This window comes from Ictalurus punctatus, chromosome 2 (assembly GCF_001660625.3).
Source record: "Ictalurus punctatus breed USDA103 chromosome 2, Coco_2.0, whole genome shotgun sequence".
NCBI lineage: Eukaryota > Metazoa > Chordata > Actinopteri > Siluriformes > Ictaluridae > Ictalurus > Ictalurus punctatus.
In genome coordinates, this window is record NC_030417.2 from 15,960,222 (window position 1) to 15,984,406 (window position 24,185).

The window sequence follows — 24,185 nt, forward strand, 5'->3', positions numbered from 1 at the left end:
AGTCTCCAAAACTACAATCTGAAGTCACCTACATCACCATCATCTATTTTAAATGTATCATTTACCAATTACTGTACATCATATATAATTATAAATCTAGCCTTTGGATTATGTTATGGAATAAAATTTAATTGTCAACACAATTCTCAGAAAAAACACTTACGCAGTTTGTTTAAATATCATTTATTTATCATTTAATCAAGAAAACACATGTGCACATGTTTTTCTGCCGTTGTTCAGAATAAAACCCAACAAATATGTACATAATCGGAGACGATGAGCACACGCACGCATACACACACATACGCGCACACACACATACACACACACACACACACACACACACACACACACACTTTTTTTAGATTGCTTCTTAGTGATTTTCACCAACTATTCACTTATTTCCACTTTATTGAAAACTGTAGCACAGTACTGAATCCAGCTCTCCTGTAATAATGGAGTGTCATTTATTAGAGGATAAAGAGGTGTGTAATAATATCAGTGTGTAAATATCAGTGTTGGGTAAATTACTCAAAAAAGGTAATCCACCACAGATTACTAATTACTACTTTAAACTTGTAATCTGATTAAATTACTGATTACTGCATGTAAAAAGTAATCAGATTACTAATTACTTTACTTTCATGTTACTTTCAAAACCTATTAAACCTACAAAAATACACTGCAAAGTGAAATTCATAGCTCTTTCAGTAATTTTAGCATGGGTCAATGTATGACATGATCAGAAAAAGTTGGATTTATCATAAAACCTGCCCGGTGTTGTCACTGTTTGTAGGACTACCAGACCGATACAATATAAAACTTTTCTTACTAGGCTAGTTTGGTGTCACTAGTCAAGTGGAGGGACAGGTAAGCTATCACTGTATGGGTTTAGCTGCTACAGTGCCATGCAAAGTACATTATCTTTCCTTATGCTCTGCTCATACCATGTTCACGTAAACTGGAACTCACAGACATTTACACACCTTGTTTTCCTGCTCAGCATCAGAGGATGTTACTGTTTCAGTTTCAACCATTTTACTGGTTTAAAAAAATTGGCATATATCCATTTTTCCTCACAATGACTGGGAGCTAGCATTTGGCTGAAGTGAGAGCTGTCAGCCGATAAGACACGAGTGTTTCCACATATTTTCCACATAAATTGTGATGCAGATAAGGGATGAAGATACGCTTTCTGACATTTCTGATGTTGGGTCACAGGTGATGGAAGACATGTACTCTCTAGAAGAAATAAATAATTTCCTTGACATGTAAAAAATGTTCTGCCAAAATTATACACTTCAGTCAACATCTATGGTGAGAGCAACAGTAAAGACTTTGCAAAGAGACATTCAACTATTGGAAAGAAAAATTGTAAACAGTGATGAGACTGTGCAGTGTGCAGCAGTGTTAAACAAGAAGAGACAAGAACTGGGGTTTCTCTTACAAGAGCAAACAAAAGGAGTCCTTATAAGAACAAGATACTGTTTCTAAAAGAAAATAACAATATATATATATATATATATATATATATATATATATATATATATATATATATATATATATATATATATATATATTTATTTATTTAAAAACACGTTGCTTTTTGTGCATCTAAACAAACAAAAAAATATTTGTGTGCATTACATAGAAAACTAAGGCTGTAGAACACCTCACTGGCACCGTTAATGCATGCTCAGTGCCACTGGTTCCATATGGCAAAGGTAATACCATTAAACAACACTCCTTTAACTCTGGAATGTCTCCTTGTGGTGTAGCAGTGGCTCCCTGCCACCCCATACACCTAGACTTTGGGTTAGATGTTACTGCTTCTTCTCACCCAAAACTTCCATAACCTTCCTCTGGACTCTGCTAAGGAGTCACTCTCTCTCTCTCTCTCTCTCTCTCTCACACGCGCACACACACACACACACACACACACACACACACACAGACTCTCTCATTTGTTTGCAAACCAGTAAACTATTGTTCAGTGAGCAGTGTCAGGACTCTTCATGAGACATTCATAATGTAGAATGTTCAGACTGGTTGAATGCCAAAATTTCAGACTTATGATGAAATTTATATAAAGAATTGGAAAAACGGAGGGCTCGTCCGGGATTTGAACCCGGGACCTCTCGCACCCTAAGCGACAATCATACCCCTAGACCAACCAGCCATTTAAAACGGGTGTAGACTCTTTACATCACAATTTGCCACGTTACATGTCTTCAGTACAGATGTTTGTAGAGTTTCTGGAGAACACGATGTGTTCTTGGTGCCATCTAGTGCTGAAAAGTTGTAACTGCAACTCCTCGGTATAAATGTATCTCTTCTAAAAGAAAATAACAACATATATTTTTTCAATTTAAAAACACCAACAAGAATATTTGTGGGCATTACAAAGAAAAAAGGTTTGTTTACTAACGATTATGCGCATTTATACCAAATATCTTTCTATAGGCTACGGCAGAAAAAAACTCTACATTGGAGTACAAATCAGAGTTCACAGAGGTGTTGTTTATTATACTTCTTAGTTTTATTTTTACTGTTAACACAAAGCTGCTCATAGGATTACCACTGATCCTCCAGCCTTGCCAACATGCCTAACACAACCAGAACCATACAGGCCTTCCCAGTGACTAAGGCTGTAGCGAGCCTCATTGGGACGCACAGACATACGGGAGGCTGTTTTAACGTTGCCAAATGAGATTAATTTTATTTATGACAGTCTGGAGGGTCTCTCTCTGTCTCTCTCTGTCTCTCTCTCTCTCTCTCTCTCTCTCTCTCTCAGGGTTCAATGTGTTTGTGTCTTTGAAATAATCATCCTGCTGTCTCTGTTAGTGGGAGCGTTTTACGTCTACACCAGAATCTACGGGAAACATAGGACACCTGAGAGTAAGACGTAAATACTTACTAGCTGGGAAAATAAGCACATTACAAGAGTCCATATTTAGGTATTAGAGAATGTGCTAAAATGTAAAGACAGAAGAACATGAACAGCTAGAAAATGTAATATTTAAAGCTTCCATGGTGATGTAAATGCAGTGATCACCTGAGTGTCATTTCCTTTTACAGATCAGGAAGCTTTGTAAACATGGATTAGGAACAGAAGAAGTAGTCCATGGTTGCTCTCCTCCATCACATTAATTCACCCACCCTGAACCACCAGAAAAATATTACCATCAGTTACAGATGGGTAACAGAGGAAACAAATGTAATAACTCAGTCCACATTCAGAAACTAAACCAGCCCCATGATTCCTGCAGATTTCTTGATGAACCAATTTTTACAGTTGTTTCTCGTAATCTTTATTTTTAATATTCTAAAATGCGGTTCTTATTTATGCATGACTCTTAATAATGATTAAGTTCATTATTCACTTCTATTATTAAATCAGTCTCCTTAAGACATTATGTGATGAGTTTTGTGACACTGGAGACTTGACAGTATTTTGAGGATCCATGTGTGGAGTCCAGAAACAGTCCAGAAATCAGCACCTTGCTGGGAATACATTAGGAAAAAAGAATGTGAAGTATGTAATTGTGCAGGATTAAACTGATATTATAATGACAGCTGGATCTGGTATAAAGCCTCTCACGTTATATTCACATACAGTATGTCTACAATACAAAATTGTAGATTTGTGTAAATAAATCCATTAATCAATGTCACCATATCACCGAGCGTCACACAAACATGAAATGCTGCATTAAAAAAAATCTGATCTACTCACGTTTGTTGTTAATTTATAGCTGTCCAATGCGAGAGTTTTATCATAGGGGAGACATTTTATTAAAGACAACAGTCTAAGAAACTAACAGTGTGAATATGTCTAAACTGATATTGGTATCTTCTTAGGTTCCTGCCTAGAGATAGAGAATGAACTAATCTGTCCCTGGTCACCTCAGAATCAGTTTCAATTTCATATCTGGATGAATAGATAAACCGTGACATGTCATCAGACACCATGGTCCTATACCACGGTCCAGCTTTTGTGACTGTGAGGAGACCAGAATGACTTGGCTTTTGTGAAATGTTTATAGACCATGGAAGTGTAAAAAAAAATATTTTTTTCATACAGAGAACCAGACCACAGTGCTGCTGATTGCACAAGTGATAAGTTCTCACTTACAAGTCAAGCGTGCTAGGTGGTGATCACGGAAATACTTTACATTAATAAAGAAACACATTTCACTCAGAAACAGAGAGCTGTTTATTGATAAACTCTATGAATAAACTAGAAAACTTTTTCTTTAATAGACCGGCTAAACACACCTCTACATTTCTACTGTAATTACAGAAAATGCTAATTGTTGCAATCCGTCCATCTCTTTCTTTCTGTCCAGTAACTTAGAATACAGGAAGTGAGCGGTTAGAATAACAACAAAACTTCCTCTACTTCTCAGTAAAGCATTATTATTGCTGTAAAAGGAGCTTCATCTTGCTAGTGTAGTTTCTCATCACTTGTGATCAAGATCTCTAGCAGGTACAGAGAGGACTGTTCTCTGGACAAAATGAGAATACAGGTCTTCTTTGGAATCCTGCTGATTTTCACACAAGCTGCCATGGGTAGGTTTTATCTTCTAAATCACAATTGTACAGTTTATGATTTATGGAATGACAAATGGTATAAATGAGAATTAAACAAGTGAGATCATATATCAGTAAATCGGCCATCTTTTAATGAACACTTCCTGCACTTCAAAAGTGCAAAATATTTTTTTTCTGTGAATGTCTTCATCAATCAAATGATGTTTGACAACAAACGTTAAAACAACCCCCCCCCCCCCCCCCCACACACACACACACAAAGCCTAAGAACCACACGCACACACACACACACACGCACACACACACTTCTTCTTTCACTAAATATGTGCAATTATTCCCACTTTCTTTTCTTTATTGAATCCAGCTGTGTGTGTGTGTCATTATGGAGTGTCATTTATTAGAAGATAACAAGGTGTGTAATAATATTAAGAATGTTCCTGATTTTTTCTTCTTCTGCAGGTTTGCTGTTTCAGGATCCTGTTGTCTGTAGATTTAATGAGAGTAGTCAGTGTTATGTAGCTCTGGGACAACGACTGCACCTGCAAATTCCCCTGGAGGATGGGATTGAACTAAAGATCACAGACAAGACATCTACCACTCGTTCCATTTTAAAATATAGAAAAACCCAAAGTAATCCACCAAAACCAAATGACCCAAGATGGCAGTTTGTTAAAGATGATAAAACTTTGATACTAACCAGTGCAGAGAGGAGCGACTCTGGAACATACACTTTAGACATCTTTGATGCAAATGGGAATAATAAAGGCATTTATACTCTCCAGCTGTACGTTGAAGGTAGGACCACACAACCTCTAATCACATCACACATAAAACTACTACAAGTTATTTCATAAATATATAAACTATACGCATTTGTTCACACTGTAGTCGCTCTCAAGATTTTATTTTTAAAATTTTTTTTTACAATATTTGAACCTTTTTAAAAACATCATTTATTTTTGCAAATTAGGCTTCATCTAATTAAATATGCAGAAATGTACATACTTAACAATAAAATCTAGGCTTTTGATATTAGAATTTAAATCTTAAAAAATTAAGGACCATGCCATCTTATAAAAAAATATTAATTTTATTAAATTTTTAAGGGTAAAATCTATTGTAAAACTAAGAATAATAAACATTTATAATAGAATAGTAAACAAAGACTGATTGGGCTGATTGGCTTGTCCAAAGTGTTGATAGTGTATGAATGGGTGTGTGAATGTTTATGTTATTGTGCCCTGCGATGGATGGGCACCCCGGTGTACCCCGCTTTGTGCCCCATGCTCCCTGGGATAGGTTCCAGGTTCCCCACAACCCTGTAGGATAAGCGGTACAACACCCAAGAATTCAATTTAAAATGTTCCACAGAAAACCTGACAAAGGATGCTTGCCACTTCCGAACTTCCAGTTCTATTTTTGGGCATGACGGCTATGCTCCCTTAAGACCTGGTTGAAGGTTGACTCACAGATTGCTTGGCAAGCTATAGAAGCATCTGCTGTGCTTCCACATCGATTACAGGACATATTATTTACAGGTCTGTCAAAGAAAGTACAGAAGTTTGATGATAATAAAATTGTAGGCAATTCTTTAAAAATTTGGCATGATGTCTACAAATTTATGGGAAGTTCTAGTAAATTTACAACTGAACCCCCATTTTGGAATAATCATAACATACAATCTGGAAGAAAACCCTTTGTCTTTAAGTCATGTTCTGATCAAGGTGAATTTGTTCTGCGTGACATATTTAACAACTAGGGCATCAGGTCCTTTCAGGATTTGAAAGTGTTATAGTCTTCCGAGATATTTCTACTTTTTGTATTTAAGGCTGAGAAGGGCAATCCGTGCATATGGTGTACTGTGGAGCTGTAACTTGGACTCTCATACTTTGATGAACTGTGTCAACTTCTCGCAGATGCGAGGAGCAGTGTCCTTCATCTACAACAGACTCCTCATTTATGACTCTGGCACACTACCCATTACCACGATATGGGAAAGGGAATTGGTCCCTTATAAACCAAACTGGGACTGTATATCTGAAAGTATTCCTATGATGTCTGCACTAACCACTGTCGAGAAGTTAACATTTAAAATTTGGCACAAACCTACATTTCCGGTAGACAAAATGTGGCTCTTAGAACTCAAAAGCATTGCACTGCTAGAACGCTCAACAGTGAGAATTATCAAAGCTAAACCAAGAACAATTAAGGCATGGTCACATTTTACTGAGACACCCCCACCATTTATTTCTTTATTTATCTGTTTTCTCCTCTTTTTTTGGTTTGTTCATAGTTCTGTTGTGTCATGTATAATGACGATGTTCTGCAATAATAAAAAAAAAAAGAGAAAGGAATGAAGATGTAAAATTTCATGAATGCATCTAGCCGCAGAGATTTTTGGTTTTAGATATACGTATAAAAAGGAAATTTTGATTTTAACAGTTTTTAAAAATGCAATGTAGTTTAATATATTTCCTCTCTGCTTAATGTTGTTTCTAAGGTTTATGAAGTTGATTGAATGTATATCATAATGACACGAGCACACACCCACAAACACACACATTATTAATTAGCATTATCAGTGTTGCTGTGTTTATGATTTGCTGCTGCATTTTTGGTTTGATAATGTGTTTAGTATTTATAGGCCTCTATAGTAGTTCATCCTGAGGTGTTTATCTCTAATCTGCAGCTGAGGTGTCCTCAGTGAAAATGTGGTACAGCTGCTTGCTCCCTGGAGTCATGAAAGTTTACTGTTCTGCTGATGGAGACAACCTCCGCTTCAACTGGACTTCTGATTTAAACACATTCCCTCAACTGGAGAATGGGACCAGCACTGTCATACTGAATAAAGACCATCATGGAAGTGTCACCTGCCATTCAGAAAATCACGTCAGCCGTAACCACAAAACCACTGAAGTCCACCCATGTCCTGGTGAGTCTGTCTTTTTAAAATAAAGATTTGAGGAACAACAGTGTAGCAATCTGTGAATACAGAGGCAAAAGCAGTCAAATAGCTGGATAAAACTTACTGGGAATGAATGAATGCATAGATGAATGAATGAATTAAAGTAAGCTCAGTCCCTAAACACATAAGAAATAGATAGAGATAGAAATGGTAGCAGTGTCCACACAATGTATGAATTCTGGTGCTGAAAAGTCCTCAACCTCACCTACATCATTCAAGTTCATATTTGGTCTCAACTAGAGTATGAAGTACAAAAAAAAAAATCCTACTTGCACAGTTAATATTTTTGATTGAACCACCCTGTGATATTTTCCAATGAACTTGGTTCTATTTCCCAAAATAAACAAACTAGTAAACTAACACCTAGCTTCATCAGACCTTTTGCTTGTGACTGCGTGGAAGTAAATCATGCAACATTTTTTGTGTCTAATGTGTTAGTCAAGTGCAGATTCACCTCTCTATTCTCAACCTGATGTCCTGTGAACCTTTCTCACGAAAAAAAAGGAAAATAAAACAATAAAACAATATTAACAGTATATGTATGTATCGTTATTCAGTTACATTTCTAGTATGTGTTGTTTTGAAGCTGGGAGAGAGAAACATTTAACAACAAATAAAATAAGCAAATTCAGCATAAGTCAAAACTTACTCACACTTAGTTATAATTATATAATTGTAGTTATATTGCAATATTGCAATAATTTTAATAACTAATATTGCAGTGCCTGAAAATAGCATATAAAGCATATGCTTTTATTTTTTATTTTATTTTTCACAACCTGCTACTGTAGCACTGACTTTTGCACAGTTTCCTAATGGTAAGATTCTCAGTTCCTGCATTTTTCTGCTGTTTTTATATGTCTGTATGTGGTAATGTCCAATGGATAAAGCAAAGCAAAAATGCCAGTGCTTCTAAAAAAATTAAATACAGCAGTAATTATAGCATACACTAAGTAGTCCCATATGAATGGGTTTTACTCATGATACTAACTTGAACTGATGGTAGGCAAACAAAAAAACAGACAGGGATCTGTAACAGCTCAGAAATACTGTGAGAACACAAACAAGACTACAAAGAGACTAAAGTGTAATCAGTGAACAAGGCCACTGAAACACGTTTCAAAGTACTGCAATGCCTTCTAATGCAGTAATCAGTTACACAGTCTAATGATGGTAAGTCTCACAGTTCCTTAATTTCTTTATGTCTATTTACTCATTTTCTCCCTGAGACTAACAATTACATACTGACTAAAGCACATAAAAAATGGCAGTGCTTCAAAAACAATGAAATAGAGCACTATTATAGAAGACACTAAGTACTCCCATGTGATTTACTCATGATACCAACTTGAAAAAAAGTAACAAAACACAGACAGTAACAGTTGAGAAATGCTGTAAGAACACACACAAGTTCTGATTTTATTTGAAAAAGAAAGCTCTACCTAACTGCTTGAAGCACTGACCTATAGGCATACACTGAAAGACTGGCAGAACCACAGGCAGAAGCAATCAAAAAAGGTAAGTAATCAATTTGGATAAGAAGAATACGCACACAAATTCTAGGTTGCTTCTTTGTGATTATTACCAAATGTGTGCACTTATTTCCATGTTCAGATGTTTACTGAAAACTGTAGAGTACCAAATCGAGCTCTCCTGATATACATTTAGTCATTTAAGTGGATCAGAGGTGTGTTTTAGTGTGTTAGAATAATGAGACAATGATCTTGTTTTTTCTTCTTCTGCAGGTTTGCTGTTTCAGGATCCTGTTGTCTGTAGATTTAATGAGAGTAGTCAGTGTTATGTAGCTCTGGGACAACAACTGCACCTGCAAATGCCCCTGGAGGATGGGATTGAACTAAAGATCACAGACAAGACATCTACCACTCATTTCATTTTAAAATATATAAAAACCCAAAGTAACCCACCAAAACCAAATCTCCCAAGATGGCAGTTTTTTAAAGATAATAAAACTATGATACTAACCAGTGCAGAGAGGAGCGACTCTGGAACATACACTTTAGACACCTTTGATGCAAACGGGAATAACAAAGACAGTTATACTCTACAGCTGAACACTGAAGGTAGGACCACACAACCTGTAATCACGTCACACCACAACATTGAGAAGTTATTTGATAAATGTACAAAATATGACCTTTCATTCTATACTCTAACACATTTTTAAGTTTTACTTGTAAAGTAGATTGTCTATGCCAATGTGCACCTAAAGTAAGGGAGAACGCTTTTACTAGTACTACTGCAAAAAAAAACATGGCCAATGCACATTCAAGGCAAGAGAATATGGGTGAATGTGATTATCTAAAAAACAAAACAAAACAAAACAAAAAAACCCAACCAACCAAACAAACAAACAAACAAAAAAACAGATTAATCTTCATCACTTGATTGTTCATATTCTTATAAATATTTTATTGTATTTTTTAAATTACATTTATTTGTGCAAATTAGCAGATTTAAAAACATATAAATCGACACATATCAGGAAACAAGTTTTTAGGGATGTATGACCTGATTTTGTTGCAAATTTTCAGATAATGTGGTGGTTGATAGGAGACAAAACAATTTACAAAAAAATGTATATAACAATTATGATTTTTTATCTTTATTACTCCAGTTTAAAAGATAATATAGATACAATTTATCCCAAACAAATATTGATCTGGCCAAGGTCATTTCTACCTTCAGTGTATGTAGGCGGGCCTTATTAAAAATTACATACAGTACTAGATGCTGATTGGCTACAGCATTCGTCAGTCTGAATGATGCTGGATAACAGAGAGCTTGAGAATATTTACAATAAAAAGAAATATGATTCTAAATTAATCTACTGATGCTTTTATTTGTGTTATGTCCTTCCTTTTATGTCCAAGGGTATAAGGGACATTACATATATTTTTTGTACAAAGTAAAGTAAATAAATTTAAGCTGGGAATAGAGGAAACCACCACTATTTAAGCATGATGTGTGGGACATGAAGAACGAGAGAGGTTTCAGGATCATTTTTAGCACTGTATTAAATATGAATTATAAGTATTTACATGTGATAATTCAAAACAAATCAACAAGTATTTACAAAATCCCGTTTCCGTTATTGCATGGTGCATTGCCTATGCAGCGGTCACCGGAAGAACAAATGACTCGAACCCGAAGACTCGAGAGTTGAACTAATCATTTCTGTTTCCTGTACAGAACCTAGTATGTCAATGTTGCAGCGCATGCGCGGTCAAAAATGAACGAATCATTCTCTGAGACAACTCATTGTTCCGAGACATATTAAAGATTCATTCAAAATGAATGAATCGTTCATGGACGACACATCACTAGACAACACACCAAACAAGATATACGACTCTTGAGTCGTAACAGTGTTTATTTTCATCAAGGGCATTTATACAATATTATTTTAGATATGCTGTCATTATATGCGTAGGCTAAAAAGCCTCTTAAAGGAAGTCAGGTTATCCAGGAGAAAGAGTTTCTTCTCACTATAACATAATTAACTTGTCATTAAATAATTTTTACTAGGCCAACTAAATAACAGGAAAAAAGTGCAATTTTTTCCTTGTGATAGTCATACAGCGTGTACAAAAATCAACAAGCATGTGATGTTCAATAAGGATTTCATTTTGTGATATCTGAACTTTTTTTCTGTTATCTTGTTGCTTTTCCTGTCGCATTTTCTGATTTACGGTTGTGTTTTTGGTTTATTATGTTTGGCGTTCATGGGCCACCATAGTAATTTATCTTGGGGTGTTTATCTGTAATCTGCAGCCATGGTGTCCTCAGTGAAGGTGTGGTACAGTTGTTTGTCTGCTGAGGTCACGAAAGTGCACTGTTCTGCTGATGGAGACAACCTTCAACGCTTCATCTGGACTGCTAATCTAAGCACTCTTACACAGCTGGGAAACGCGCACAGCACATTCCTGTTGGATAAAAACCATCAAGGAAACATTACCTGCCATGTAGAAAACCACGTCAGCCATGACCACAAGACCATTGAACTCCACCCATGTTCCGGTAATTTTATCTGTTTTTAATCAATGATTTGAAGAAACAGAAAGTTTCCTAATACAAACAAATAAAAATTGAATTAGAGTTCTAATAATTATACACAGAAAAAAGAATACAATAGGTTGTAAATACAGATAAGGTTTATTGAGGCTTCTAGCCTCAAAAGAAAAGAAAAAAAAAACATAAAAAAAACATTATCCACAACAATGTATTGTTCATAGTAGAGATGTAACTGAATAAAAATACATACATCCAAATTTTTTACTCAAGTACAAGTAAAACTACTTATGAAAATAATTACTCAAGTAACAGTAAAAGTAATAACATTAATAATTACATGTGTCAGAGTACATTACATTACATTCACATTTATTCATTTAGCAGACGCTTTTACAAATGAGAAAATACTCATTTAGTTAGTGTGAAGGTTCTGGAAAGGGACCTTGAGCCACTCTGAGTAGGTACTACTAATGTAGTACTGGATGTAAGCCTTCAGGAGAGAGTTGAGGTACGAGGGTGCTCTTCCAGACAAGGTCTTGTAGGTGGCTTTGAATTTGAGTAATAAAGTATCCAATGAGAAGACAAGTGACAATTTACTAGTTACTTCGGATCTGATTAAAATGAAGGCAAAATCCTGAATCTCAGACTACATGGAGAAATGTAAGTCACACCTCTCCCTGAAAATCTGTTTATATTATATAAAACCTGCGTTCAAGATCAAGCAGCATGTCCACAGATCCTGTCATTTTCAACACAAAATCTAACACACACACAAAAACATTTTCCCAATGGTTGACTGTCTTTATTTTCTCAACATGTTACCAACACAAACTGTCAGCATCTGCATTTAAACAATCAACAGAGAACAAAAGAACAGACTATGGTATAGAAAACAAGAAAAAGTGTGTATAGAGAGAGAGAGAGAGAGAGAGAGAGAGAGAGAGAGAGAGAGAGAGTGTGCCTCTAAAAAACAAACAAAAAAAGAGTGGTTGTTGTGGACGCATTCAGATCACTACAGCGTATCGCAAGACTCGTGAACTCATTATAAGTGAAATAAACAGATTATTAAAACTACACATATTCATTCACATTTAACAGATTCGAAGAAATGCCATCGAATGTAGCGAAGTAAAAGCACATTTCTGTGATTAAAAATTAACTTCAGTAAGAGCATAAGTATGGGCAGTTAAACCTACTCTTAAAAGTTATTTATTTTTTTCAAAAAGTTACTCAAATAAATGTAACGAACTAGGCCTACATATAGCACGTTACTACCCACATCTGCAAGTGACTCATGAAGAACTATCAAGAAACATTAAAACATTGTCGCTGATCATCCAGGTAACAACACACAGTATTAAGAATCAAGTGTATGAAAACTTTTGAACTGGTTTATTTGTGTACATTCAGTTATTATTGTGTCTTTTGGACTACATGTAAACATCGGTTATGTGAAATAGCTTATTCAGGGCAGCACTAAATAAACAGCAAAATGCCATCACATTAAATTTATCATTATATATATATATATATATATATATATATATATATATATATATATATATATATATATATATATATATATATATATATATATTACATGTTGCCGATTCTGCTAGGCGTGTGTAAATTAATGAGAACAACTGTATGTTTTTTTTTTTGTCTTTTTCTGTAGTGACCAGTTCCACACAATCTAATAATGGTAAGTCTCTCAGTTCCTCTATTTTTCTGATGTTCTTGTATACGTGTATTCCTGCTAATTCCCTCCCCTAAGATACTTCTCCTCAAAACTTCTATTTGGCTCAAATTCCAGATCGCAGTGTTTTTAGATACAGTAAAATAGAGCAATTATGTTAAATAGCAGACACTAAGTACTCCCATGTGATTGTGTTTTATTCAAGATACCAACATGTGGCAGGGTAACAGGACATAGACTCTCTCTCTCTCTCTCTCTCTCTCTCTCTCTCTCTCTCTCTCTCTCTCTTTTTCAGGCCTCATGGTGTTTGTGTCTGTGTGGCTCTTTGAAGTTATCATCCTGCTGTCGCTGTTTGTTGGAGCATTTTATATCTACACCAGAATCTATAGGCAACAGATAATAACCGATAGTAAGACATGGAAAATGTGCACGTCACCTGAGTCCATATGTAAGGTCTAAAGCGTCCATGTGCAGTGATCACCTGAGTGTCATTTCCTTCCACAGTTCAGGAAGCTCCGTAAACATGGATTAGGAACAGAAGAAGCAGTACCAAGCACTTGCTCTCCGCCATCCCATTAATTCATCCACCCTGAACCACCAGAAAAATATAACCATCAGTAACAGATGAGGAACATAGAAAACTATTTTAATTCCCCAATCCACATCAACTTTTCAAAACCTAAACCAGTTTCATGATTCCTGCAGATTTCTTGATGAACCAATTACTAGTTTTTAGAGTTGTTTCTCTCAAGCTATTTTCTTTTTATTATTCTAAAATACAGTTCTTATTTATGCACGACTCTTAGTAATGATTTAGTTCATTATTCACGTCTATTATTAAATCAGTCTACTTAAGACAATATGCGATGAGTTTTGTGACAGTGGAGACTTGGCAGTATTTAGAGGATCCATGTGTGGAGTCCAGAAACTGCCCAGAAATCAGCATCCATAAAGCTTTCCATGTACAGAGTACAAAGTACAAAGAATATTGCATTTTGTACTATAAAAGAACTATAATATAATATAAGTACAACAAATATACAAAAGCATTATAAAGCAATAAAGAACAAGTAGTGTCACCCTGTGTCAGTATTTTTCTTTCTTACTGATTGGCCAATCTAAGTGTTTGTGTTTGTAAAGGTAAAACTGTGTAGAGTATATGTATAGAGTTAGGGCTGATTTTATAATTAGCATGTTACAGTGTCACTCACTTTCACAGTTTAAATTGAGTTTCTTTGTAATATGAGTTTACTGGGAATACATTAGGGGAAAAAAAGAAAGTAAAGTTTGTGATTGTGCAGGATTAAACTGATATTATAATGACAGTTGGAGCTGATATAAAGCCTCTCACATTATATTCACAGATGTCACTATATTATAATTGTAGATTTGTGTAAATAAATCCACTAAACAATGTGACCATATCACCGTGTGTCATGCAAACATAAAATAAAGGGAATATATCCTGATCAACTCACTTGTACTGCTAATTTATAGCTGTTTTATTATAGTGGAGACATTTTATTAGAGACAACAGCCTAAGAAACTAACAGTGTGAGTAGGTCTAAACTGATATTTTTCTGCCCAGAGATGAACAGAATGAACTAGTCTGTCCCTGGTCACCTCAGACAGTATAATTTTCATATCTGGAATAGATGTAAACAGTGATATAACATCAACACCATGATCCTATACCATTATCCAGCCTTTGTGATTCTGATGAGACCATAATGACCTTGCTTTTGTGAGATGTTTATAAACCATGAAAGTATGCGTGAGAAAAATATTTACTCAGACAAAACAATATAACTACAGTGGTGCTGACTGCATAAGTGATGAGTTCTCATGTACAAGGGAGGGCCATGCACATTGTAATAATTCACATTATTAAAGAAACACATTTCGCTCAGCAACAAAGAGCTGTTTATTGTCCAACTCTGTGAATAAACTAGCAAGACTTTCTTTAATAGACCGGCTAAACACACCTCTACATTTCTACTGTTACTGTAGAGAATGCTCATTGTTGCAGTCCATCCATCTCTTTCTTTTTGTCCTGTAACTTAGAATACAGGAAGTAAGCAGTTATAAAAATAACTTTGGAACTTCCACTATTTCTCGGTAAAGCATTATTAGTGCTTGCTATTGTGATTTCTCATCAATTGTGACCAAGATCTTAAGCAAGTACAGAGAGAACTGTTGACTGGACAAAATGAGAATACAGGTCATCTTTGGAATCCTGCTGATTTTCACACAAGCTGCCATGGGTAAGATTTATCCTCTTCAAATGCATGATTCATTTTTATTTTTTTTAATAACATGTACATTTTATGCATTATGGAATAACAAATGAGAATTAAACAGGTGAGATCAGATATCAGTAAGTCAGTCGTCTTTTAATGAAGACTTCCTGAACTTCAAAAGTACAAAAACTTCATCAAAAAAATAATGTTTTAGAAAAACAAATCATAACATCCAAGGAAAACAGGACTTCCACTGGCACTAAATGGTCTAATATATATTAAAAATGACATACACTGATATGCAGAATTGGCCTATTATTAACCCTGTGCCGGCTTTTATTTTACATCATCAGAATTAACATGTAGCTTTAAAGGAGTCTAAAGCAAGTGCAGTTTTAACAGTGCAATTTAGGGATAGGCAATCTGATAAAAATTTCTTATAACAATGCTTAAATACAATATACTACTATAATTTGATTCTACAATATGCAATATGTATTTTTTATTATATTTTTTTCATGTATGTTTATTTATGCAAATGGTGCTTCGTCCATTTTAAATGTATATCATATATAATTAAAAAAATCTAGTTTTTGGATGCTGTTGGGGAAGAAAATGCTCATTTCATTGTGAATACAATCTTCAGAGAAAGAATAATAGAAAAACATAATAGAAAACGTTGAAATATCATTTATTTATCATTCATCGATCAAGAAAACATGCAGTTATCATTTTTTTTTCTTGCCACTTTTTTTTTAATAAAATCCAACAATTAAGTAAATAATCAACTGGAGAAGACAAATACACACGTGCACACGAGCACACACACACACACACACACACACACACACACACACACACACACACACACACACACTCTTTGTAGGCTGCTTCTGCTTTTCACCAAATATGTCCACTTTCCATTCTTTATTGAAAACTGTAGCACAGTACTGAATCCAGGTCTCATGTAATAATGGAGTGTCATTTATTAGAGGATAAAGGGGTGTGTAATAATATCGGTGTGTAATAATATTAAGAAAGTTCCTGATTTTTTCTTCCTCTGCAGGTTTGCTGTTTCAGGATCCTGTTGTCTGTAGATTTAGTGAGAGTAGTCAGTGTTATGTAGCTCTGGGACAACGACTGCACCTGCAAATGCCCCTGGAGGATGGGTTTGAACTAAAGATCACAGACAAGACATCTACCACTCGTTTAATTTTAAGATATAGAAAAACCCAAAGTAACCCACCAAAACCAAATCACCCAAGATGGCAGTTTGTTAAAGATAATAAAACCATGATACTAACCAGTGCAGAGAGGAGCGACTCTGGAACATACACTTTAGACACCTTTGATGCAAACGGGAATAATAAAGGCAGTTATACTCTGCAGCTGACCACTGAAGGTAGGACCACACAACCTCTAATCACATCACACGTCACACATCAATAAGGTATTTCATGAATGTATCAAATATAAGCATTCTTCACGTCTTTTTTATATTTGAACTTTTTAAAAATTTCAAAAAGTAAAACTCTATTCTATTCTATTGTCAGTAGGTACTATAGATAATGACTGAGATGTTTTGTGTCAGTGAAAGAGGAAATGATCACATCATTCACATGATATCATTCACAAATTATTTATTTGTATTCTTACTTACTTGCCAATCTGTTTGAAGAAGGGAGGAACAGAGCCATAAACAAATATATAAAATAAATACAGCACAATTCAAAAGCTAGGACACACCTACATACTGTAGGTTCTTATATCCAGACATTATGTAGTTCAAAAGCATATCAGGCATATATTTTATTTTATTCTTCAGAACCTACTACTGCAGCAAACAATTCCACAATGTCTCATGATATTAAGTCTCTCAGTTCCTTATTATACCTTAATATATATATATACACACACACACACAGGTTTGTATATATTTTGGTCTGTATGTACCAATTTCCTCTCCGAGACTAACGATTACGTACATACAAAAACCCATGAAAAATGGCAGTGCTTTTAAAACAATTAAACAGTGCAGTAATATTATAGCAGACACTATGTACTAACACATGCATGTGCTTTACTCATGATACCATCTAGAACAAAGGCAACAAAACATAAGTTGTGAATCTGTTCAGCAATGTAGCCAACGTAGTGGATTTGTTGCTAGATTTATGCCTTGTAGACCCATATTGGAACTAAAATGTTCATTACATGGAGCGGCTGTGGCTCAGGTGCTCGAGCAGGTTCTCCACTAATCATAGGGTTGGCAGTTCGATTCCTGGCCCACATGACTCCACATGCCGAAGTGTCCTTGGGCAAGACACTGAACCCCAAGTTGCACCCAATGGCAAGTTAGCACCTTGCATGGCAGCTCTACTACCATTGGTGTGTGAGCGTGTGTGTGAATGGGTGAATGAGACACAGTGTAAAGCGCTTTGGATAAAAGCGCTATATAAGTGCGCCATTTACCATTTCACTGTGAAAACAATCTTCAGAGAAACCTTAGAGGTAATGTTTAATCAAGAAAACACCATGTGCTGTTATACAGTTTTTAATGCCAGTTTTAGAATAAAAGCCAACAAAAAGTTATATAATCAAGTTGGTGAAGCTCAACACACACACAAAGTTTACTTGCTTCTTTGTGATTACCAGTTATGTACAAGTTCAGTTTTGTACCTGAGTACCAAATCCAGCGCTCCTGTAATAAAACAGTCATTTAAGTGGATCAGGGATGTATTTCAGTGTGTTAGAATAATGAGACAATAATCTTGTTTTTTTTTTCTTCCTCTGCAGGTTTGCTGTTTCAGGATCCTGTTGTCTGTAGATTTAATGAGAGTAGACAGTGTTATGTAGCTCTGGGAGAACGACTGCACCTGCAAATGCCCTTGGAGGATGGGTTTGAACTAAAGATCACAGACAAGACATCTACCGATCGTTTCATTTTAAAATATAGAAAAACCCAAAGTAACCCACCAAAACCAAGTCACCCAAGATGGCAGTTTGTTAAAGATTATAAAACTATGATACTAACCAGTGCAGAGAGGAACGACTCTGGAACATACACTTTGGACACCTTTGATGCAAACGGGAATAATAAAGGCATTTATAGTCTCCAGCTGAACATTGAAGGTAGGACCACACAACCTCTAATCACATCACACTACAACATTTGATAAATGTACAAAAATGTATAAAATATGACCATTCGTTCTTAGTTTTACTTGCTGTGTAGGACATCTTTGTGCACCAAAGTAAAGGAGAAAACTTTTACTAGGGGAAAAAGGATTAACTTTTTATAGCTTTACAATCCCATTCAAGGCAAAACCCTAAAGTTGAACAGTTATTAAAACAAAACAGTTGTCAAAAACAATTAATCTAAACTTCATCGTTCTTATAAATATTTTTGTATCAATTTTTAAATGTACATTTGCTTGTGTGAATAAACAAATACATGTAATCAGAAAATAAGCTTTTCACGTATGTATGACATGGCATGAATGTGCTAAGGGGCGGAGCTTCTTCAGAGCTTCTACAAATTGTCAGATAATGCAGAGGTTACGAGCAGACAAAAAAAACTTTAAATAAACAATTTACTAGTATTACTACAGTTTAAGAGATGTCATAGATGCACTCTATCCACAAAAAAAAAAGAAGTTGTCATTTCAACCTGTAGTTTGTATAAAAAATGAAACCGTTACTCATTGGCTACCGTGTACAGTCTGAGACATGCTGTATAGCTTAGAGTGTTTATATTTATGAAAGGTTATTTTATTATTATTTTAGACACGCGAAGACTAAAAAGCCATTTGATTTTGGTTTTCCTGTTGCATTTTCTGATTTACGGTTGTGTTTTTGGTTTATTATGTTTGGCGTTCATGGGCCACCATAGTAATTTATCTTGGGGTGTTTATCTGTAATCTGCAGCCATGGTGTCCTCAGTGAAGGTGTGGTACAGTTGTTTGTGTGCTGAGGTCAGGAAAGCACACTGTTCTGCTGATGGAGACAACCTCCGCTTCATCTGGACTGCTGATTTAAGCACTCTTACACAGCTGGGAACCGCGCACAGCACTTTCCTGTTGGATAAAAACCATCAAGGAAACATTACCTGCAATATAGAAAATCACGTCAGCCATGACCGCAAGACCATTGAACTCCACCCATGTTCCGGTAATTCTATCTGTTTTTAATCAATGATTTGAAGAAACAAACAATGAAAATTGAATTAGAATTCTAATTATTATACACAGAAAAGAATTCAGTACGTTTTCAATGCAGATAAAGTTTATTGAGGCTTGTGGCCTAAAAAATAAATAAATAAAACACACACACACAAAAAACACAGTATCAACAAAAATGCATTGAAGTAACTGAATAAAAATACATCATTCAAAAAGGAACAGATCATACATTCTAAACAGATACCAATAAGAGGTGTGCTGTTTATTTCTTTTTTAATCTTCCCAGAAATATTCACCCGGCATTTGGTTGAGACAAGAGACGCATATTGTCACTGGTGTCCTGAGGGACGCTTCCAGATAGGAAGCTTGCGGGACAAAGAAAAACACATTCATTAACACAAGCATGTGGCACTGCATGATGCTGTTACAGAAACTTTAATAACTGGCTGCTCGGGTAACGCTGCATTAATTTAGGGTACTAGGTTGGTTAGATGGAACAAATGAAAGTAAAAATATATATATAATAATAATAAACAAAGTTTTTTTTTTCCGAATCTTGTTGGATATCCAGATTCCTGTCTCAATTCTCAACCAGATGTGAACCTTTCTGTAAAGCATTCTAAAAAAAAGAAGAAAAAAAAGAAATACAAATAGGAAGCACCTTCCTATTATCTGTTTAGAACACCTTCTGTTCATTCAGAATAATATATTCATATTTGCTTACATCCCTAGTGTACGTGTTTTAAGAAGGGAGCGGAAAAAAAAGTGTCAATAGCTAGGACACACCTACTTATAGAAGGTTTCAATAACAGCAGTTTCTAGTGCTGCTTCTCACTAGATAATCTGCTTAATATGATGACCCCCCTTTTCTGCATTGACAAATTCCACTCAGATGATGCAATTGCAGTTTAAACAGGATATTTAATGAAAATCCATGCAATGCCAAAAACGAGAGGCAAAAGCGTGGTCAGAAACAGGAACGGTTCAAGCGATCAGCAAACAACACAGTAGAGTAATCCAATATTCAATGTACGAGAAAACAGAAACAGAGGTTAAAAAAAACAAACAAACAAAAAACCCACAACCCAGGATCGCAATACAAATAACACCTGTTTAATAAACCAAGTAGGTACACTGAGCGTTACTTAGGAATAAAAAAACACAAAGGGTTTAAATAATCAACGAAATCAAGGCAATAACACAAAACAGCTGAGACATTAGAAAGGAGCCAATAACATAACAATAGCGGAGACAGGACTGAGACCAAAACACAACACACGTGTAGAAGGTAAACAAAGTCAATGTCAACAACCTGGAAGCGCGCGCTGTCGTGCTACGGGCTGTTGAGAGGGGAAATCCGTGACGCCCACAATAATGGTAAGTCTCTCAGTTTCTCTGTTTTTCTGATGTTCTTAAATTCCTGTATGTGCCAATTCCATACCTGAGATTAACGGTTACTTACTGACCAAAACACAGCAAATAACTAGGATACATCTCCTCAAAACTTCTTCTTCTTCTTTTTTTTTGGCTGAAATTCCGGATGTGCACCTATATACAGTAAAATAGGGCAATATTGTTTTACAAAGGAAACGAAGTACTCCCATGTAAACTGAAATGAGTAACAAGACTACAAAGAGACTGAAAAAGTGTAACAATCTGAGTGTTATACTTAAATGTACACAGATCAGCCATCATTTTAAAACCACTGACAGGTAAAGTGAATTACACTGATTATCTCGTTACAATAGCACCTGTTAATGGGGGGGATATATTAGACAGCAAGTGACCAGTCAGTTTTCACTTCCCAAACTACCATTATGGCATTTGGCAGACACCCTTATCCAGAGCGACTTACATTTATCTAATTTTATACAACTGAGCAGTTGAGCAAACCTTGCTCAAAGGCCAAGCAGTGGCAGCTTGGTAGTGGTGGGACTTGAACTCATGACAGACTGATCAGTAGTCCAACATTTTACCACTGAGCTTCCAGTGTCCACACAGCTCAAAGTCGATTTGTCTAAAGCAGAAAAAATGGTCAAGCGTAAACATCTGAATAACTTTGACAAGGGCCAAATTGTAATGGTTAGATGACTGGGTCAGAGCAACTCCAAAACTGCAGGTCTTGTGCGGTGTTGCCGGTATGCAGTGGTTATTACCAAAAGTGGTCCAAGAAAGGACAACCAGTGAACTGGTGACAGGGTAATTGGCGCACAAGGCATTGGTGTGCATGGGGTGTGAAGGCCCATGTGGTCCGATCTCACAGAAGAGCTACTGTAACACAAATTGCTGACAAAGTTAATGTTGGCTTTGATAGAAGGGTGTCAAACCACACAGCTTGCTGCGTATGGGTCTGCGTAGCTGCAGACTGGTCAGAATGCCGATGCTGACCACAGTCCACTGCTGAAAGTGCCTACAATGGGCATGTGAGCATGAGAATTGGACCATGGAGCAATGGAAGAAGGTGACATAGTCTGATGAAAGATAGCCCAGCCACACTGCAAAAATTGTTCAGGAATGGTTTGAGGAAACATAAAGAGTTTAAGGTGTTGACTTGGCCTCCAAATTCCCCAGATCTCAATCTAATCAAGAATCTGTCACTGTTTGTGGGAGCGTTTTATATCTACACCAAAATCTACAGGAAACTGAGAGAATAACTGATAGTAATACTTACTAGCTTACAAAATTAACACATTACAAGACTCCATACTTAAGTATAGAGTATAAGCTAAAATGTAAAGACAAAAGAACATGAACAGCTAGAAAATGTAAGGTCTAAAGCTTTCAAGGTGATGTAAGTGTAGCGATCACCTAAGTGTCATTTCCTTTTACAGATCCGGAAGCTGTGTAAACCTGGATTAGGAACAGAAGAAGCAGTCCGTGCTTGCTGTCCTCCATGCCATTAATTCATCCACCCTGAACCACCAGAAAAATATAACCATCTGTTACAGATGGGTAACAGAGAAAACTAATTAAATTCCTCAATCCACATCAACTTTTCAAAGAGCAAACTAGCCTCATGATTGCTGCAGATTTCTTGATGCTAATTTTTTGATTTTTTAATTCAAGTGCTAATTTTTTGATTTAAAAAAAAAAAAAAAAAATTCTTTTAAATATTCTAAAATGCTGCAATGCATAAATGCTGCTGTTATGATCATGCTTTTGTAGAAATCATTATTGTAGACTTTTCTATAAGTATAAATCTACGTTTAAGTGTCTGTTTGAAGGTTGAAAATATCTGATCTGAGTTGTTGCTTTTTATTCCTTATTCCATATTTTATTCCTATAAGGAACATTATCCAGTTCTTTTTTATGCATAACTCTTAATATTAATTAAGTTAATAATATACTTAATTTATACTGGATTTAATATAATTAAATCAGTCCACTCAAGACATTATGTGATTAGAAACCAGCGTCTAAAGCTTACCATGTACAGGGGAATGTACAAAGAATGTTCAAAAGCATTATAAAGCAATAAAGAGCAAATGGTGTCATCCTGTGCCAGTTTTTAATCTTTCTTCCATGGTGATGTAAATGCAGTGATTGTGTTTGTACTGGTAAAACTGTATAGAGCACTGCATATGTATAGAGTTAGTATAGTATAGAGAAAGTAAAGTGTGTGATCATGCAGGATTAAACTGTCTATTAGGCTGGTATAAAGCCTCTCACATTATATTCACATATGTCCCAATATCATGATTGTTGATTTGTGTAAATAAATCCATTACCCAGCTAAAAAAATAAACTAAAAATTTTGCTAACATTCCCATTAAGTTATTAAAACGTTATTTCTGAATGTTCTCTGAATATTCAAAATGTTTTTTTTTTCTTTTTTAAATGTTGTAAAAAAAAATAAAATAACATTACAGAAAATGATAAGGGACCTATCCATTTAAATGTCCTCCAAATGATCCCCCAGGAACATTGCTTACATTAATGTTTATATTAATTAAAATGATAAAAATAGGTAAAACATAAGCAATGAATATTTTATAGCCACAACTATGGATTTCAAATCAACAAAAGTGACAAAAGCTGACACAATGATCAAACAACCAAACAGTAATGTTTAAAAAACATTAGACAAACGTCCAACTAAAACATTCCAGAAAAAAATGTTACACAAACAATGTATAAATAACATGTTTGTGCTAAAGTTTTGAGAATGCTTTGAAAGACAAGATAACTTTGAATGAAACTTCTATTAATGTTACTGGAAGAAGGTTCATTCATAACTTTGATAGAAGCTTGTCATTTCATTAGCCAAAGCTCTGAGAACGTTCCCTGTTAGCTGGGAGTACAATGTGAGCATATCACTGTGTGTCACACAAACTTGAAATAGAGGGAATATATCCTGATCAACTCACTTGTGCTGTTAATTTATAGCTGTCCAATGTGAGAGTTTTAGAATTGTGCAGGCATTTTATTAGAGACAACATCCTAAGAAACTAACAGTGTGAGTAGGTCTAAATTGATATTTTGATGATTAGGTTCCTGCCCAGAGATAGAGAATGAAC

General features: G+C 35.4%; 2 protein-coding genes across 3 annotated transcripts; both read left to right on the forward strand.

Annotated features, from left to right (window-relative positions):
• The first annotated feature begins 4,438 nt into the window (after nt 1-4,438).
• On the forward strand, nt 4,439-14,899 carry LOC108277574 (uncharacterized). 2 transcript variants are annotated; one of them, XM_017490401.3, is made up of 8 exons: nt 4,439-4,572; nt 5,014-5,349; nt 7,244-7,486; nt 9,265-9,600; nt 11,312-11,557; nt 13,227-13,253; nt 13,543-13,656; nt 13,752-14,899. In XM_017490401.3, the coding sequence occupies exons 1-8, from the start codon at nt 4,518-4,520 to the stop codon at nt 13,766-13,768; spliced, it is 1,374 nt and encodes a 457-aa protein (XP_017345890.1). In that variant the 5' UTR covers nt 4,439-4,517; the 3' UTR covers nt 13,769-14,899. The 2 variants fall into 2 exon arrangements, with proteins under 2 accessions (XP_017345890.1, XP_017345883.1); XM_017490394.3 differs by lacking the exon at nt 13,752-14,899 and having other exon boundaries at nt 13,543-13,739.
• A 339-nt stretch (nt 14,900-15,238) lies between these two features.
• LOC128635436 (uncharacterized) lies at nt 15,239-23,162 on the forward strand. The gene is made up of 5 exons (XM_053688447.1): nt 15,239-15,511; nt 16,554-16,889; nt 18,284-18,619; nt 19,415-19,657; nt 22,500-23,162. The coding sequence occupies exons 1-5, from the start codon at nt 15,457-15,459 to the stop codon at nt 22,514-22,516; spliced, it is 987 nt and encodes a 328-aa protein (XP_053544422.1). The 5' UTR covers nt 15,239-15,456; the 3' UTR covers nt 22,517-23,162.
• The last annotated feature ends 1,023 nt before the right edge of the window (nt 23,163-24,185 follow it).

Excerpts from the sequence above, each read along its gene's own strand:
- LOC128635436 (XM_053688447.1), top strand. The coding sequence starts at position 15,457 with ATGAGAATACAGGTCATCTTTGGAATCCTGCTGATTTTCACACAAGCT. Across the intron at positions 15,512-16,553 it reads TTTCACACAAGCTGCCATGG|GTTTGCTGTTTCAGGATCCT; the intron begins GTAAGATTTATC and ends CTTCCTCTGCAG. Across the intron at positions 18,620-19,414 it reads TCTCCAGCTGAACATTGAAG|CCATGGTGTCCTCAGTGAAG; the intron begins GTAGGACCACAC and ends TGTAATCTGCAG.
- LOC108277574 (XM_017490394.3), top strand. The coding sequence starts at position 4,518 with ATGAGAATACAGGTCTTCTTTGGAATCCTGCTGATTTTCACACAAGCT. Across the intron at positions 5,350-7,243 it reads TCTCCAGCTGTACGTTGAAG|CTGAGGTGTCCTCAGTGAAA; the intron begins GTAGGACCACAC and ends TCTAATCTGCAG. Across the intron at positions 9,601-11,311 it reads TCTACAGCTGAACACTGAAG|CCATGGTGTCCTCAGTGAAG; the intron begins GTAGGACCACAC and ends TGTAATCTGCAG.